Raw genomic sequence first — 18,862 nt, 5'->3', positions numbered from 1 at the left:
AGATTGTCTCGTTGTTAAGATCTTACCTAAAGAAGCAGTACCAAGAAAAGAAGGCTACCCTTGGAGGAGCCTTCGATTGCCATATCATTTTCCATGGAAAGGAGACAGAATATGAGGATAGAAGGAGCCGTAATAATCTCTAACCTCAAATCCCGTATTCCTTGCGTACTTCCAACAAACCTTATCCGGTCCAAACCCTCTCACCGACGAGGAGTAGAGTAGCCCCATAAACCGATCAAAGGCTTCTTCTTCCCAATCTTGTGGAGGACGACGAAATAGCACATTCCAAAGTTGAAACCTCCTGGCCACAGACCACCCCATAACTTCACCACCGAGGAGTCCTTGGACCTACTAATACAATAAAGCTCCTGAAAGGCCTCTTGGAGAGTACAATCCCCACACCACACATGCTTCCAAAATTTCACTCTAGTACCTTCCCCCACATCATAAACTGTGAGTTTAGAGAAGTTCAACCAAACCACTTCTAATATATCTCCACAAGCTTACCCCATAGGGACTTGTCACTTTCTTCGAACACCAACCACCCCAAATATTCCCATATTTTGCCTCTATAACCCTCCTCCAAACGCATCGCTCTCGGTTCCATACCTCCACAACCATTTACCTAGTAAGTGCAGAATTAAAATTACCCAACCTGCCTTATACCCAACCCCCCATCCCGCAAAGGCCTACAAACCTTGGCCCAATTAACTAAATGCATTTTAGGTTCACCACCAATCCCATCCCACAAAAAGTCTCTCTCGTAATTTCTCCATACGCTTGGCCACCTTCCCCGTAAAGGAAGTAAGGAAAGAAAGTATGTAGGTAAAGACGATAATGAGCTTTTAATGAGTGTCACCTTACCCCTTTAGATAAATACATTCTCTTCCAACCTCGCTAATCTCCTCTCCATTCTCTCAAGAATCGGGTTCCAAACAGATAAATCCTTTAAATTTTGCACCTAAAGGAAGGCCCAAATATTTCAAGGCAGGCAGAAGACCGCCCACACCCCAACAAACCAACCAAATCCTCCAAATTGGATACGCCACCAACAGTACCAGCCGTATTTCCCTAAGTTAATACGAAGCCCAGTACACCTCCTCAAATCTAGCAAGAATCGCCCTCAAATTAGCAATCCGAGAAGGTTCGCATCACAAAAAATCAAAGTGTCATCTCGCAAATAGAAGGTGAGACACCATCACCGACGGACCAGCCGTATTGCCCACGTAAAAGCCTCGAGAATTGGCCAAGGAGGCAGCCACATCCAACATACGACTTAATGCCTCCATCACAATATCAAACAACAACGGGGATAAAGGATCCCCTTGCCGAAGCCCCCTAGAACTTCCAAAGAAATCAGCTTGGGCTACCATTGATTAAAATGGAAAACTTTACGCTGAAATGCAATACCTTATCCAATTTCTCCATTTTTCCGAGAAACCACACCGCCGTAGCATATACAATAAAAATCCCAACTCACATGATCATATGCCTTCTCCACATCCAACTTACAAAGCACACCCGAACTCCCGACTTCAATCTACTATCAATACATTCGTATAATCAAGACGGAATCCAAAATTTGTTGCCCTTCACAAAAGCATTTTGTGAACCTGAGATAATTCCATGCGCCACCCTACGAAGCCTATTAGCCAAAACCTTAGAAATAATCTTATACACCCCACCAACTAAGCTGATAGGCCGATAATCCTTTACCTCCACAGCATCCACTTTCTTAGGAATAAGGGCTAAGAATGAAGCATTAAGACTCTTCTCAAACACTGCCTGAGTATGGAAATTGTGGAATACAGCCATAATTTCAGTTTTCAAGACACCCCAACAAGATTGAAAGAATGCCATGGAAAAGCCATCCCTGTGTGCCTTATCACCATTAAAGTCATGGATCACCTCGAACACCTCATCTTCCTCAAAAGGCCTATCTAGCCAACTCGCATCTTCCACCGAGATGCTAGAAAAGTCCACATCATCTAAGAGGAATGGATACAAGGGAAATTGCCAAAAGAGTCTTGGTGGAAGTTACTCCGGTTCAAGAGATCTATCCAAAAAAATTTCCTTATATGCCAGTTGACCAATAAAAACAGACTTTCTAGTTTCTACAAAGGATAGGCTTCTGCGTAAGTGGTTTAATGGTGACCACATGTGCTGTTTTTGTAGTAGTAGAATTGAGGACAGAAACCAACAGTTCTTTGAGTCCAGCTTCACAGATTCAATTTGGAAGTTGATTCTGGTTGATGTATTGTTGATGCCTATGTAAACTGTTAGGATACTGTTCCGGCTTGGCTTTTAAGCTAGAAGGAAAATATCAGTGTCATGATCTGCAATCAAACTTGGTCTGCAGTAGTTTATTTAATTTGGTATGAGAGGAATGCTTCATATTCATGGGAGTGGCAGTAGAAGACAGGAAGCAACGCAACACAAAATCAGTCTTAAATAGAAACCTGTATTGCATTGGGAATATCCCTGAATCCGTTGATGAAGTTTCTTGATTTATGATGGTGATATTTGTCCATAGAACATGTTATTATTTTGGTGCTGTTTTGAGCTGTTAGATTGGTGCTGCTTTGAGTTTTCAGCTTTTCTCTTCTTTGGTGTTTCTGTTTTAGCCTGTTTTGTTCTTCCTGCCTGGCAAGTTCTTCTTTCTTGAATCAAGTAGATGCTGTAAATGTGAGAGATTTTAGACCTATTAGTGTAGTGAGTGGTATTTTAAAGTCATTTCCAAGGTGCTAGCTAATAGGATAAGAAAGGTGATTACTGGGATTATTTCTGAGTCTCAGAATGCCTTTGTTCTGTATAGACAAATCCTAGATTCAGTTTTAATTGTTAATGAGAGTTTGGATAGTAGGCTCAAGGTGGGGTACCAGGTGTTTTATGTAAATTCGATCATGTCAGTTGGGACTTTCTTATGTATATGTTGCAGAGATGTGGATTCTCTAAGAAATGTAGAAAAGTGGATTATGTTTTGTATATCCACGGTGATATTTTCCATTTTGATCAATGGTAGCCCTAAGGATCTCTTTGGGAGCACTAGGGGGCTGCGTCAAGGTGATCCACTCTACCACTTTTACTTGCTATTATTATGGATGCTTTAATTCATTCGTTGGATGGTGCGGTTCTAGCTAGACACACCTCTAGTTTCACTTTTGGTACCATGACTAATACTCCCCTAATGTTGACCCATCTTTTTGTGGATGACACCTTAATTTTTTTGTGATGCCATTCCTACTCAGATAGATAAATTGCAGGAGATTTTATCCTCATTTGAAGCAGTGTCAGGGTTGTATATTAATCTAACTAAGTTAGAATTAGTTCCAGTTGGAGAGGTGTCCAATATGGGGGAGCTTGTGGCCTTGTAGGGTTGTATTCGGTCATCACTGCCAATGACATACTTGGGACTTCCTTTGGGTGCTAAATTCAAGGATAGGGTGATATGGAACCCTATTCTTGAAAAAAACTTGAGCGAAGATTAGCGAGTTGGAAGCAGTTATATTTTTTTTTTTTTTGATAAGTAATCTGGAAGCTTTTATAAATAAAGGAAATAGCGTCATACAAGGAGTTCATGATGATGAACAATAAGAAAAAACTACTAGGAATAAAAGTTAAGGGAGGGCAAAAACTCAGCGAGAGACGAGCAATTAGAAAGCCCCCAACAACGAGACCACTCTAAGAGACTACGCTGGCACAAAAGATTCAACTCAACCAAGGTCTTCTCTTTGTCTTCAAAGGAACGACGATTTCGTTCCAACCACACAATCCACATTAAGCACCCTAGAACCAAATTCCAGGTGTCCGACTTATCCTTTCCATGCCACTGATGCCAACAAGGAATCAACTCCGCCACCGACCCTGGCATAACCCAAAGAATCCCAAAGGTCTGAAGCATACAAGACCAAAGAGAATGGGTAACAGGACAATGCAAAAGGAGATGGTTAACCGACTCCCCATCCTTGGCAAAGACAAGCAACACCTATTAACCAAGGGCCGACCCTTAAGCATAAGGTTGTCCAAGGTGAGGATCCGACCATGAGCAGCAGACTACGTAAAGAAAGCCACGCGCTCGGGGATCTTCGGTTTCCAAACCCCCTTCCAAGGAAGCCAAGAATTCGAAGCACCCCGATCGCGAGGTAGTAAGACCGAGTGTCAAACATACCATCCCCTTTAAGCCGCCGCAAAGGGTATCTCTCCTACTCCCCGAGGAATGCGGGATTGGATAAGCCGAGAAGAGAAAACGAAGCACCAACTCCCAATCTTCAAACGCTCTATAAAACGTTAAATTCCAAACTCTAACAAGACTCCCCTTCTCGGAATCCACAAAACCTCGCAGATACAGCATCCTTGACCGATGAACACACATAAAGCTCAGGATAGAGAACTTTTTAGGGTATCGTCACCAATCCACCTATCATGCCAAAAACGGATACGAGTTCCTTGCCCCACTACAAAAGAAAGATGCTTAGAAAAGTCCTCCCATCCTTCGTTAATGCTTCTCCAAAGGCTGCACCCATGGACCTCCCCGCAAGCCTCTAGTCCTCCACCCCCTTTGATCCTCGCCATATTTTGAAGAGATAACCCGACGCCACAAGTTGGGTATCTTCATGGCCATATCTCCACATGCCACTTCCCTAATAAAGCTTGATTAAACGACACCACCTTTCTAAACCCCAATCCACCCATCTCAACGGGTAAACACACCTTATCCCAAGCCACCAAAGGATATTTAAAACCCCCCCGAAGACCCCCAAAGGAAATTCCCTTCCGAATACTTTCCAATCTAGTCGCCATCGCTTTAGGAATAGTAAAGAGAGATAGAAAGTATGTCGGGAGACTCGAGAGAGTACTCTTAAGTAACATGAGCCTACCACCCTTAGATAAATAGAGACGCTTCCACCCAGAGAGTCTCTTCTCCATCTTTTCCAAAATAGGATTCCGTATCAAGGGAGACTTAAAAGAAGATCCCAAAGGCATCCCCAAATATTTCATAGGCAACCGCCTACTCTACACCGAAGCACATTAGCCAAAGCATCTAGATTATTCACCTCTCCAACTGGGACAATCTCGCTTTTCCCAACATTGACCTTCAAACCCGTAAACGCCCGAAAACAAGACAACACCATCCTAATAGACAAGCTCTCCCGAGGCCTCACAAAAAATGATGGTGTCATCCGCAAATAAAAGATGAGAAATACTCACCCCCAAATAGAGTTCACAGCCCACTCGAAATCCCCGAATAAGATTACACTCCTCTCGTCTTCTTCAAAAGTCTACTTAATACCTCCATTATCAAAAGAAACAATAGCGGGGATAAAGGGATCCCCTTGTCTCAAACACGGAGCTACCAAAAAAACCTTCAGGGGACCCATTTACTAGGACAGAGAAACGGACAGACGAAACGCAAGCCTTGATCCACCCCCTCCATTTCACCCCAAAACCCATCCGGCCTAACAAATAAACCAGGGCCTCCCAGTTCACATGATCATAAGCTTTCTCAATATCCAACTTGCAAACCACACCAGGAACTCTGCTCTTCAACCTACTATCCAAGCATTCATTTGCAACAAGCACTGAATCCAGAATCTGCCTTCCGCCAACAAACGAATTCGAGTCTCGCAGATGAGATTATCCAAAACCCTCCGCATCCTATTAGCCAACACCTTGGATAACAGCTTATAAACACTACCCACCAAACTAATGGGGCGAAAGTCTTTAATATTAACGGCACTACACTTCTTAGGAATTAAAGTGAGAAACGAAGCATTCAAAGACCGTTCAAACGAAAAATGTCTATAGAATTCTTCAAAAAAGTCCATTACATCCTTTTCCACGACACTCCAACATTTCTGAAAAAAGGCCATGGTGAAGCCATCAGGACCAGGGGCTTTATCCCCCTCCATCTCCTTTAATACCTGAAAGACTTCCTCCTTCGAAAACTCCTTCTCTAATAACACCCGATCATCCTCTTCAATACTAGCAAACTCTAACCCATCCATAGAAGGACGCCCCACCTCAGTTTCCTTATACAACTCTTGGTAAAAATGGACTATTTCGAGAGCGTACATCGTGCTCATCCTCATAAAGAATACCATTCACCTCCATCCTTTTAATCCGATTAGCATTTCTATGGGAGTTTGCTAATCTATGAAAACCGAGTATTATTATCTCCCTCTTTCACAAATAAGGCTCTAGACTTTTGCCTCCAAGATGTCTCCTCAAGAGAAGCCGTATGCTCTATGTCTCCTTTCGAGTTGAATGCGCCGACTCGATCCCTCATTTGAGAGACCCACTAGCTCCTCTCTCACATCTAACCCCATCAGCTCAGTTAGCTTATTCTTCTTTCTAAAAGCCAAATCACCAAATTCCTCCCTGTTCCACTTTTTTAGGTCTGCTTTTAGAGCCTTCAATTTTTGGGCCAAGATGAAACTTGGAGAACCCTCAAAACTGTAGCCATCCCACCAATGCTTAACTCTATCCACAAAACCCTCATCCTTTAACCACATGTTCTCAAATTTAAAGGCACTACGACCACGCCGAACAACACCAGCTTCTAACAAAAGAGGGCAGTGGTCAGAAAGAACTCGAGGAAGCACCCGTTGGGATACATTCTCAAAATGCTCCTCCCAATCAAGAGAAACCAAAGCCCTGTCAATTCTTGACATGTTAAGGAAGACCGGAATCTCTAAACCAAGTGAAGGAAGCCCCCTCTAAAGGTAAATCAACTAAAGAATTATTCTCTATGAAATCGTAAAATGCGAGCATAGCAAAATGGCCGAAAGTCTCACAACCAAGTCTCTCACTTGGGTATCTGATAATATTAAAATCACCTACAAGACACCATGCCATGGGCCACCTGGCTCACACCTGAGACAACTCCCCCCACAAATTAGGCCGATGACCATTTTCATTAGGGCCATACACACCTGTACAAGCCCAAACAAAATCATCCACCACACCTCTCAATAATACACTGACAGAAAACTGACCCACTATAACATCCAACTTCTCAACAACCCTCTTATCCCAAATCAGCAAGACCCCACCTGAAGACCGCACAAAGATCCAAAAAACAGCCCAATCGCAGTACGGGCTACCCCATAAACTCCGAACAAATGCCCCATCAATAGACGATACTTTCGTTTCTTGAATACACACAAAATCGCACTTCCACTCTTTTAGAAGGTTCTTACACACCTCTCTCTTCCGGGGATTATTAAGCCCCCTCACGTTCCAAGAAAGTAGTCGTAGTGTCATTTAAAACTACTAGCAGCCCCCGAGTCCGTCAAAGCATCTCTGCACTTACTCCTAGCAGTGGCACCCTCATAATTGACATATGAAATCAGCCCCTTAAGCTCCCCGAGGCCTCGTGTCCCCCGAAATAGCGGGTCTCTTAGACACCTCTTCGTCCTTCACCCGAGACACTCCCCCGTTCCAGATACGAAAAAGGGCCAAACATTGAGCTTCATGTCTCACAATAGGAAAGCCCACCATTTTACGTAATTTTCTCATCAACTTGGATACCCAATCCGAGGGGGACAAGCCTCGCCTCATCCGTGTTCCCTCTACAGACCCGCAGTCAATGAACCCACATTGAGATCGTTAGGAACCCAATGAGACAGAGGTTCACATTCCAACACACAATTCTCATTCTCTCCACCGCCGCAACCACCGTCCACCACCCCACCGGACTCCCGAGGAAGAAAAAGAGCCCGCATTCTGACCGAGTAGCCCCAACCGAATCCACCACTTCTGCCCGAGCATCTCCTTCCCCCGAACTCAACCTCCAACACTTTACCCAAGTCTAAACTAGGAACCAATCCGTTATACATCCCCGGCCCCTTCCTTGCCAAATCCGAGCCAACCATCAAATTCCCGTGTCACCCAAGTCCCAACACCCAAGCCGATGATGCATCTCGAGTCGGGCTCGAAAACCCAGCCGAGCCTTGCCGCGTCGATACTATCTTTATCGCGCCGCAAGAAGCATCTCCATCGATTCCGCTCACCGGGTCATCTCCGCGAGCAGTACACCGACCTCACCTCTTCATCCCAAGAGCTCGAGCCCACTTGTCCCACTCTAACCTCGGACCTCCATCGGCACTCGAACTCCGGCTCCCGCAGCGTGGGCTTCAAGATTAGAGCTCGGCAGGGCCGAGTTTAACTTTACAGTGGGTTTGGCGTGGCCTCCATTCTCTTCTCGGGCTTGGCCGGAATGACGGGGCCGGAGGGAATAAACTTAAGAGTAGCGGGCTTTCGAGGGTTTTAAAGTCGGGCCCACTTCATTTACCTCGTACCACACAATAGCCCATTTCCCATCAAGCCCACGTTCCAAGCGCATAAAGAGGTCCAAGGAAATTTCTTCGATTTCATCCCATCGGGCCGCTTCCTTTCCCTTAGACATGTCCTTCGCCCCGAGAAGCTCCTTCCGACCAAGGGTACTTGCCTTGCAGAAACACGTAAGCACAACTTGGATCCGACACAAGCTTCTCTCCAACCTCGCTCCCTCCGTCCTAGACCCTTTTCTTGCCGAAATTGCGATCGCTCTCCGACAAAATCTTCACCCCTCCCAAGGCGTATTTCTTCTTCCCTTCAACCCTCTCGCGCGGGTATTTTTCCGATGCCCCACCACCACCGACGCATAGGAAGATGAGACATCCGTAATGGGAACTCCAAAGGTTGTTTGGTTTCCCTATTTTTTTCGCACCGCCTTGGAGATGATGGCTGTCACCCACCACCGCCGCCTCCACCGCTATAGCACCCTGATTTCTCTGCGAAGATCCCTGTCTGAATAGTGAGGCTGGTTTCAAAATCTTCCTCAGGTTTATGCTAAAATAGTGCCAGCCACCTCCCACCCTTCCTTCAGGTATCACAATAGTACCTTTCCGTCGACCATGCAGAATTTCAAATACCATTAAAAACTTACCATGTGCGTTTGACCCCAGTTGAAGGATGAACACCATGTTACCCTCTCTAAACGTTCTTGCATATTGATCAGGTGATTTCTTTGAAAGTAAATCCTCCAAGTGGAGCAAGAAAAGGTTTGCACTTTCCTTCCCCAGAAAAACAGAGCGCATTGAAGAATGACCTCTCTCAAAAATCCGTAAAGAGAAAAAAGAACCCCCCTCCTCAACGGAAAACTCAAAAGTTTTGGATTCAATGAAGAAAAACGTGGAACCCCCCATGACATTCAAAAATTTAAAGAATCAAAACTTAACAAACTTGAATACACGCATGCACAATGCAAGTAGAAGAAGAAGAAAAAAAACCAATATAATGCACCCAATGCCTAATGACATTCAACCAATATAATCATCCATCCTAGAAAACACTTCAATGCCTAATGACAAATCTTTGCATATCTGATTTTTAGAGCCTTCAACAAATTTTTTCAGTTATATTTATCAAAGGGAGGTAAAGTTAGTTTAATTAAAATTTTGCCAACTTATTTCCTATCCCTCTTCCCTATTCCAATGGATATTCCTAACCGTATTGAGAGGCTTCAGAGGAATTTTTTATGGAGTGGGATTGACGAGTCCCCCAAATTCCATATGGTTAAGTGTGGTGTGGGGGTTGTACTCTTTAGGAGGCCTTTCCGGGACTCCATAGCATTAATTGTAATAAGGAGTCTCCTATTGAGAATGTTATGCATTTTCCTAACCAGAGGCTTCACAGGGATCTTCAATTTTCTAGGGCTGTCCAAGATTGGGAATTGGAACATTTAACTAGTTTTTTGGATCTAATATTTTCTATGCCTCTTAATGGTGAGGGACATGACAAACTTTGTTGGAAACTAGCAAGGAATAAGGGTTTTAAAGTGCGTGAGTACTACTTCTCCCTTTCCCCGACTCCTGGCACTCTTTTACCTTGGAAACCTATGTTGCATTCAAAAATCCCTCCTAGGGTTGCTTTCTTCTCCTGGAATGAAGCCTTAGGTAAGATTTTGACTCTTGAGAACTTATGGTATAAGTGTGTCACAATTGTAGATTGGTGCTATATGTGTAAAAAGAGTGGGGAATCAATGAATCATCTTCTTCATTGTCCCAATGCTTTTGAGTTAAGGTGTATGGTGTGGGCTCTGGTCTTCTATGGGTTATGCCACAAAGTGTTACTAACTTATTTTCGAGTTGGCAAGGTCCTTTCAGTAGACATTGAAGCATATATTTGTGGAGGGCTGTGCCACATTGTGTCTTATGGTGTATTTGGTGAGAACAGAACTCAAGATGCATTGAGGGAAAGGAACGGTCTATTTCTAAGATTAAATCTTTCCTTCTCCACCTTCCTGGATTGGTGTTCAGTTTTAATCCTTTTCCATGTTCTATTTTTTTTAGATATGCTTTATCTTTGTAATTTAAGAGTTTAATGTACTGCTACCCATGTACACCCCCAGTGTACCTGGGAATTTTGATTAATACAATTTTGTTATTTATTAAAAAAAAAAGTTCTTCTTTCTTGAATCAACTTTAGAATGACAAGTTAAATTTTTATTGAAGGTATTGATATGATCATTGATAGATTAGAAGTGTAAACACAAACATAGCAAAGACTTATCAAATGAGATGCGATCACAAAGTAAATATGTGGCAAAAGTCTAAAGACACAATTTCTGCTAAACCATGATTCCATAAAAAGGTCATAACCAATGCAAAAACTCCCACCTCTACAGAGCCTAGGAGAAGTAATTGGTAGGCCGTCTTACCCCCTTTTTTTTTTTTGAGAAAAATTGCCCATGAATACGTTAAAACAGGGGGGGCAGCAAAAGAGAGTATTCAAATAAGATTGAATGGAGAAATGGAACAAAAGAGGCCGTCCCTGATTCATTGATGTCGTGTTGTCTACTTCACCATGGAATTGGTTCACAATTAATTTCACACAATTTACAAGACCTTTCCTTTTTGAACTTATTGATAAGATATGGATGAAAGAATTCAAAGTAACGCATTATATCATTTTTTTTTTTTATAAAAAAAACAAAAACACATTTATTTTCTAAAACACAAGATTTGCATCGAAATTTCATTACTTAATCCAGTAGAATCCACATGGTTAACATTTCCAAAGATAACACAGAAATTTACTAAATCAAATTTTCGCTTTTCAAAATTCCCAAATTAGCTAGTCAGAATTGCTTATAGGCTAAAAAGCATTGGATTACGAAAAACACAAATATAGGAAGAAGAATACCTAAAATTGCGACAAAGCTCGGGAACGCTCATCTTGTGTTGTAGATTGGAGCGAGGCTGCTTGAGGCGAATACAGAACACGGTGGCGGGACTCACTGAGTCTTCCTCCATTGGATCGTCAGGCTTTTCTTTCTCCAAAGGCTCTTCGTCTTCTTCTTCTTCAGAAATTGGTAATTCGGTTTTCTTCTCCGAGCCCTTAGAAAGCTCGATCGAGTCCTGGGACTGAGACTCTTCTTCAGCGACTTGTTGATTCATAGCGAAAACCCTAAAAAAAATTGGTATATATAATAATAATAATTATTATAATAATAATAATTAGAGGAAAAGAAAGAGAAATGTGATGTGAGTGGTGGAAAGTCGCGATTGAGGGCGACAGATATCACTGTTGGGATTAGACAAAGAGAAAGAGACTCTGTGTGAATGTACTGGTCGTAGTAGTGGTAGGAGTAGTGGGGTTTGAGTGTGCGTGTTAAGGATTTGGATTTGGATTTGGATTTGGTTGGTTTGGCTTGGCCTGCTTGCTTTTTTTTAATGTTGTGTTCCTGTGTATGTAACCGTGTGGATGCTCCCCATCAATACGCAGTCACAACCATTTTTATATTTTTGTTTCTCAAAAAAAAAAAAAATAACTTGTGAATTTTTTACACATATAACACATCTGGGAAAAAAAAAATGCCCCAACAATATTGCCAAATTCATATTGAAAGGGAACATTTTGGAATCCCTAGCATGTTGTCTTATTCTGAAAATTGAAATATATACACAGTTATAACTTGCAATTTATATATATATATCCCTATCACTCTTCTTAATCTTCTCGGTCAAATTGCTGAAAAAAAAAAATATATATATATATAAGCCATTACTTATAAATAAAAAGAATTACAAATTTTTCTTCTTCTTTTTTCCTTACGAAATCCAACAAAAAATATAAGTCAACAACAGTATGTGAAGATATAAAAATAAAAAATAAAAAAATCAGATGTCTCGTGCTCCTTTGCATTCACCCGGGCTCTTTAATAAGGGCTTATGTAACATCTGGGCTCTTTATATCAATATGACTCACAAAATATCACCGCTCTCCTTTGGTACGGTAGTCACTCTACAAGTATAAATACTTGTGAGATGAGAGGGGAAAGGGCGGGGTTCAAATCTCCAGAAGGAAGACTCACACACATATACGCTTAGATTAGGCAAGAGTAGAAATTCTATATTGCATAAAAAATAAAATAAATATGACTCACGAAATAAAAAATAAAAAATAAAAACCTGAAAATAAAATTAAAAGTAAGAGAGTGTGAGAGGAAAGAGAGTTATCTAATTGTGATTTGTGAGAGGGTGGATTAACTTTAAAGTACCATTTAGGGTATGTTTGGTAAATTGTAACGGGCACTGTAATGTAATGGTTATTCCTATAATTTAGCTCTTTTTTTTTTAATTAAAAGACGATTTATAAAAAACAACTAAAGATCTACATTAGGTTCAAGGCGAAGCCTGTTTAAATACATTCAATTGAGGTTATCCTCAAAAACATTAACTATGTTCACAGGCAGACATTCAAAAAAAGTAAAGTCCAGGTTCTTACCAGCAGCCTTCCTAGCAAACATATCAGCACAGCAGTCGGCCTAGTGGAAGTAGTGCTTAAATTGAATCCGACAAAATCTGGAAATCAGCTATTTGCAATCATCCAAAATAGGAGAGACTATGTTATTCTTATAATCTCGTTTGTGAAAAACATCCACAATAGCTTTTGCATCTAGCTCAACAACAATAGATGTGATATTTAAATTGCAGCATAGAATTAGCCCATCCTTAAGGCCCCACAACTCAGCCACAAATCTATTAGCTATCCCAATATGCCTAGAGAATCCAACAAGCCAACCACCATGATCATCCCGCACAATACCCCCACATCCTGCTAGCCCCATGCTGCCTATGACAGCTCCATTTGTGTTCAATTTACTCCAGCCTTCCGGAGGCCTCTCCCATCGCACTTCCTTGATAATACATCAAGCTGGACATTTGAGTGAGTATGCACAATACATGAACTCCATTGTTTGGTTGATAATTTTTATAGCTAACCTTGGATTCTAGTTCTTACTATTAAAAACAAAATTGTTCCTACTTTTCCATATATTCCAAACTGCAAATGGATAAACCATTTTCCATGGAGGCTTTCCAGTTGGTAGCTGCTGGTAACCTTCCCATTAATATTGAGCCATTCCTACAGATCAGTCGTCCAAAATGATTAGTTAGTGGCCTCAACTCCAGCTGTATTCACACGGCCTTGACCCAAGCACAATCTTTGAGAGCATGAAGCACTAATTCCAACTCCACTCAACAAATGGGGCATAGCTCTTCATCAACCACTCCTCTTCTTGCAAGACACGCCTTCACTCCAATACTATCATGAGCACACCTCCATAGGAACGTTTTGATCTTAGGAAAAGTCTTGGATTTCCATATCCAACTAGCAGTAAAAGGAGGACTAGAGATAGAGTTTACAGCAATGTTATAGGCACTTTTTGGATTGAAGTTACCTCATGGAATCCGCCCATGCTAACTTGTCTCTACCTCTGTCAGTCATAGATATAGGGATGGCTTGAATCACCAATTTGATGTCAAAAGGAAGAACAAAAGGGATTCGATCCCAATCCCATCCCGAGTCCAACATGATATCTTTAACTTCCCACTGAGATGCTTCCTAGGTTAAGGGGCCTTGAATTAGCTAACGGAGAGGCCCTTTTTTCGTCCAATTTCCTTGCCAAAAATTCAAGTTACTATCATTGCCAACCATCCACATACTTCCTTTGGTAAAACAACCTCCCTTCCTTCTTTAATAGCTGTCCAAACCTGTGAGCATAGGACTCTATCAACATTTATAGCATTAGCTCTTCGATGAGTACAATATTTCTGTCTTAAGACTTTGGCCCATAGTGCTTCTTTTTCTGTAACAAGTCTCCAGTTAAGCTTTACCAGAAGGGCGATATTTCTTTCCTTTGCTATTTGCAGTCTAAGACCCCCTTCATCTTTAGGTTTTGTCATTTTTTGCCAGTCAACTCAATGTATCTTCCTGGCTGAGTCTGAAGTACCCCAGAGAAAGTTTAAATTAAGTCAATCTATGCCATCAAGAATTTTTATGGGGAGGTAAGCACACTGCATTACATAAGCAGGGATTGTTGCTGAAAACGCTTGAATAAGGACAGATCGACCAGCCATATTTGCTTTCCATCCCGCTAACTTTTGCTTCACTCTATCCAATATGAAATTGTAGTCTTGGGAGGATGTTCCAGTAATTTGGTTATGTTTTTATCACAGAGAATAGACATTTCTTATGAATAGCTATTCTTTAAAATAAGGAATAACTATTCGTCTCTAAAAGGGTTATAATAGTTATTCCTTAGTGGGTGTGTTAATTTCTAAAATTAATATATTTTCAAATAAACAAACTTTTCATATGCACATAACAATTATGAAAATAAAAAATCATAAAAGACAACTAATATTTTTTTCAAATTAAAGAAAATATTATTTTTAGGAAATATAATTATATGAGTAAGATATTTCATAAAATATATCTTAACTTTGATTTAAAATGGTTTCATTCCATTGTCTTCAGGGTTATATATATTATTGTGGTGTCACCAAATAAATGACTAGTAATAAGTATTACATTACAGCGTCTTGTATTCCTCGTAATACTTATTCTTATTCCTATGTAATTACCGTTATAGTCTATCGAACATACCCTTAATCTCTTTCAAAATGTGTCTTCTCCTTGTCAAAATGCATCAATCAAAAATAACTTTTAGAAAAACGCATTAACCAAAAATAACCATAAGAAAAATTTATCAAAATGACTCAAGAAAAAAAACCTGAAAATAGAATTGAAAGTAAGAGAGTGCAAGAGTAGAGAGAGTTACCTAATTGTGATTTGTGAGAGGGTGGATTAAGTATGGAGTACCATTTTCAATTCTTCTTTTTTTCAAATTATTCATTTTTGGCACTTCTCATTGAAAGAAATGGTGAATATAAATAGTCAATCATTGGAACCATAAATGTTCAGTCCAAATAGAGAAAGCCCCTTAAATAGTAATTAGCCTCTGAGCACGTGCTCACACGCATGCTCAAAGCCTCTTCTATTGTTTTGGGAAAAACTAATAATTTACATCCATTATAATTTTGGATTACTATATTTTCCAATCATAAAAAAACCTACGTGTGTGAGGAGGTTGTAAGAAGAAGATAACTAACTCTCTAAATCCTCTTAATATATAACTAGTCTCTGAGTGTGTGCTTAGATGCTAGTTCTCTTTTACGTATATATTTATGCTTCAAAATAGAGTTAAGTGCAATCTAATTAATTAATTCGTGATACTTACCCAAATTGCACAATTTTTGTTTCTTTTTTTGGGGGTTTAGTATCATACCAACAAATAATTCTTCTTTGCCAAATTACATTTTTTTTTTTTATGGTTGTTACATCCAAATTCTAGTAGTTGAGTACTTGACTACTTGGGTTCCCGTTGAACATGGAAGAGATAAGCCGAAAATTAGAATGCAAAATTTTTATGTTTTATTAATGAAATTTTATACCAAGAATTTAAGAACATACCTATCGCTCAATGAATTGTCTTGGCCTTAAATTCCTTTGCATTTACTTCAACTCCACCATCTCATTGCTATACAAAAAATAGAGAATCAATTGTGTTAGAATATAGTTGCAAAGTACAAAGAAATTCACCATAATATTGTAATCAAAGAAAAGAAAAGTGATAAGTAAGCTTTAACCCACAAACACACAGTAAAAAAAAAAAAAGAAGATAATCATAAGGAAATAAGAAAATGAAGAAGACCCAAATGTAGGGTTTTATTTTTTTTTTATATTCAAAACAAATATATTGAAGAAAAAAAAAACAACACGAGATGAGATTAAGAAGCAAGTAAACGCTCATCAAACTGACCAAATAAAAGAAAAGAAAAGAAAATATAAGATAAGATAATGATATGGAAAGGATACTGATAACAAAGTAAGGAAACCAAATATAAACCAAAGAAGGAAAAAAAATACTAAATGATAACTCATTAAGCAAACGTAATTTGCTGTAATACAGAGAATGGGAGGTGCTACGTCCACAACATTTTCATAACAAATCATAGGTGGTTAGTTGTTATTGGTTCAAATTTGAACCTAATACTAAGATTATTTTTTTGCCCCAATAATAACAACCAGTAACAATTTGCCACTTAGGATTTGTTGTAAAAGTGTTATGAAAATGTTGTGGACATATCATTTATCTATAAAGAACCAAACACGCATGAGACATCTAAATAGAGGTCATCAAAGATACTTACATTTTTGTCGTTGGCTACACTTCAAGTTCAAACAATCCGTTGGAGTTGGAGGATAGAGCACACGAAAATCTTGAAGATCCACACCCCAATGCATGTTCCTTGAAGTTTAGATATGAAAATCTTGAAGATAGACACCCCAGTGCACGTTCCTTGAAGAAATATACCCTAGTGCGCATTCCTTGAAGAAATATGTGAAAGAAATTACCCACTACACGTTCCTTGAAGAAATATGTGAAAGAAATTAAAGGTGAGGTTGAAATAGAGGGTTATTTTATACAAATATTTGATTTGTTTCTAGAATATAAGAAGTTGGTTCATGAATCAGACAACCAAAATAGAAAAGAAGAAAAACATGATCAAAAACAGAAATCCACCGTAAGAAATAAAAATGCACAGTCAATGGTACTTGGGAATCTTAAATCTTAAAAACCAAACTAGTTCATAGATCATAACCTTTAAGGGAAACCCATGAAATATCTAAAGGTCATGATCCAAATTTTCAATCTCATAACATAAAAAATAAAAAGTTGCAATGAATCTCAAATTCACAATCCCGAAAAAGCTAATAAAATCTAACAACAAAACAACAACTCTAGTAGTTTCAACTTCAACAAATTTCGTTGTCATACAAAATCAATAGTAGATGGCAATCTCAAATTACTAAAACCAAATTAGTTCATAATCGACCCTCAAAACCAACTTCGAATCTTCATCAAAACGCTAATCGAAATCTTCAAAATTTTTCCAAAAAAACAAGCACACATACAAAAAAGACTGAATTGAGAGAATGAGAGAATTAGAGAACTGAAGAAGAAGCAATTTAAGTTTAAAAACCAATGTGAGTGTTGTAAGTGCACAATTGTACCCGGACCCAAAAGCAGGTGATGGGCTCAGGCCCAATGAGCCTTGTACAATGAAATTTGTAGAGTATGGGTTTGAAACCTAGGTTTGGGGTATTGGAAGTTTGATTAACAGGCTAGAATCCCACAATCTGTGCAAATGATAAACGAATATGACAAAGAGACCTCCTCGGACGTAAGCCGAGGACGCTTAGTATAAATATTCTCCTTCTATGCCAAAGTTTACAATTCTTAATTCCTATTTTTCTCAACAGAAAGTGCAGATCCCCCTTTCTTTCCTCTCTCGTCTCTTTATATACTGCGTCTTCTTCTTCACTAGTTCATCTACGTGTCATACAAATCTTCCCCTTGGATACTTGTCCCATCTACCACCTTCTTGAAGTTTTCAAATAATAGCAGAAATGCTGAATTTTACTGTTCAGAGGTCATTTTCCCATTAATGCGGCCAGGGAGGTAGATGCAGGGTCTTTAATGTGGTGGTAGCAGCTTTTTCCTTAGATATTTCTCGCATGTCCCTGCTTCTAAAGGGTGCTTGGATCACCTTCTTACCCATCAGTTTTTCTAGAATTTTGCCTCTAACCCATTTAGCAAGTCCCAGAGTCATTCCTAGACCTGTCCGAGGGGAAACTCCTCCTCGGATAACTCCTCGGACTACTACAGTGCGGGTTGACTTGTGGGCCTAGAGGCCTTGATCAAAATAGACTGGTACCAACCGATCAGGCCCAAAACCCAAACATTTATTCAATAGCTTTTACCCCCCACAAGTGTACTGGGAGTGTGGTCTTATTTTATAGATAGGGTCTGTTTGGATAGAACTTATTGCTGAAAACTGAAAACACTGTAGCAAAATAATTTTTAAATGTGTAAAAAATTACTGTTTACTCTTTTTTACTGTTCATATGCCTTAGTGCACTGTTCATGTCCCATGAACAGTGCACTAAGCGCTAGTCTATTAAAAAAAAAAAAAAAAACGCGGAAAGGGTTTGGACGCAGACGCAGACGTGTATCCAAACCCTCTCATAATGTTTTACGTGAAAATTAAAGAAGGATTTTTACCAAGTTTTGCCCCTATTTAAACCTAGGCTGTAGGGTATTTTGGAACAAAAAAAAATCCAGTCCAAATAGAGAAAGTTCCTTAAATAGTAGTATAGAGATAGATAATGAAATTATGTGTTTATAAATTAGTGAATGAAATAGATATATGTAGTAACTATAATTTTTTTTTTTTTGAACTTGTGTATGAAAGTGGTGTAGTGGGGCCTCTATAATAATAATAAAAGTGATATAGAGAAAATATTGAGATAAGGATAAGTAATTCTTTTTTAAATGAGTAGTAATTGTATGTGGCTAAGAGCTGTTTTTTTTTTTTTATTTTAAAAAAGATAGTAATTCTTTTTTAAATGAGTAATTATTGTATGTGGCTAAGAGCTGTTTTTAAAAAACAAAATAATAGTGGTTATC

General features: G+C 39.5%; 1 protein-coding gene across 1 annotated transcript in view; it reads right to left on the bottom strand.

Annotated features, from left to right (window-relative positions):
* Nucleotides 1-11,687, bottom strand: part of LOC142636876 (mediator of RNA polymerase II transcription subunit 16) — a 34,257-nt gene extending 22,570 nt beyond the window's left edge. Inside the window, exon 1 of the mRNA XM_075811164.1 lies at nucleotides 11,188-11,687. Within this exon, the coding sequence (XP_075667279.1) occupies nucleotides 11,188-11,441 (254 nt within the window). The 5' untranslated portion in view covers nucleotides 11,442-11,687. The remainder of the gene's footprint in view (nucleotides 1-11,187) is intronic.
* Between the last annotated feature and the right edge of the window lie 7,175 nt (nucleotides 11,688-18,862).

Source organism: Castanea sativa, chromosome 5 (genome assembly GCF_040712315.1).
Source record: "Castanea sativa cultivar Marrone di Chiusa Pesio chromosome 5, ASM4071231v1".
In the NCBI taxonomy this organism is placed as follows: domain Eukaryota; kingdom Viridiplantae; phylum Streptophyta; class Magnoliopsida; order Fagales; family Fagaceae; genus Castanea; species Castanea sativa.
The sequence above is the reverse complement of the archived record's forward strand: the minus strand, read 5'-3'. Positions and strand labels throughout refer to the sequence as shown.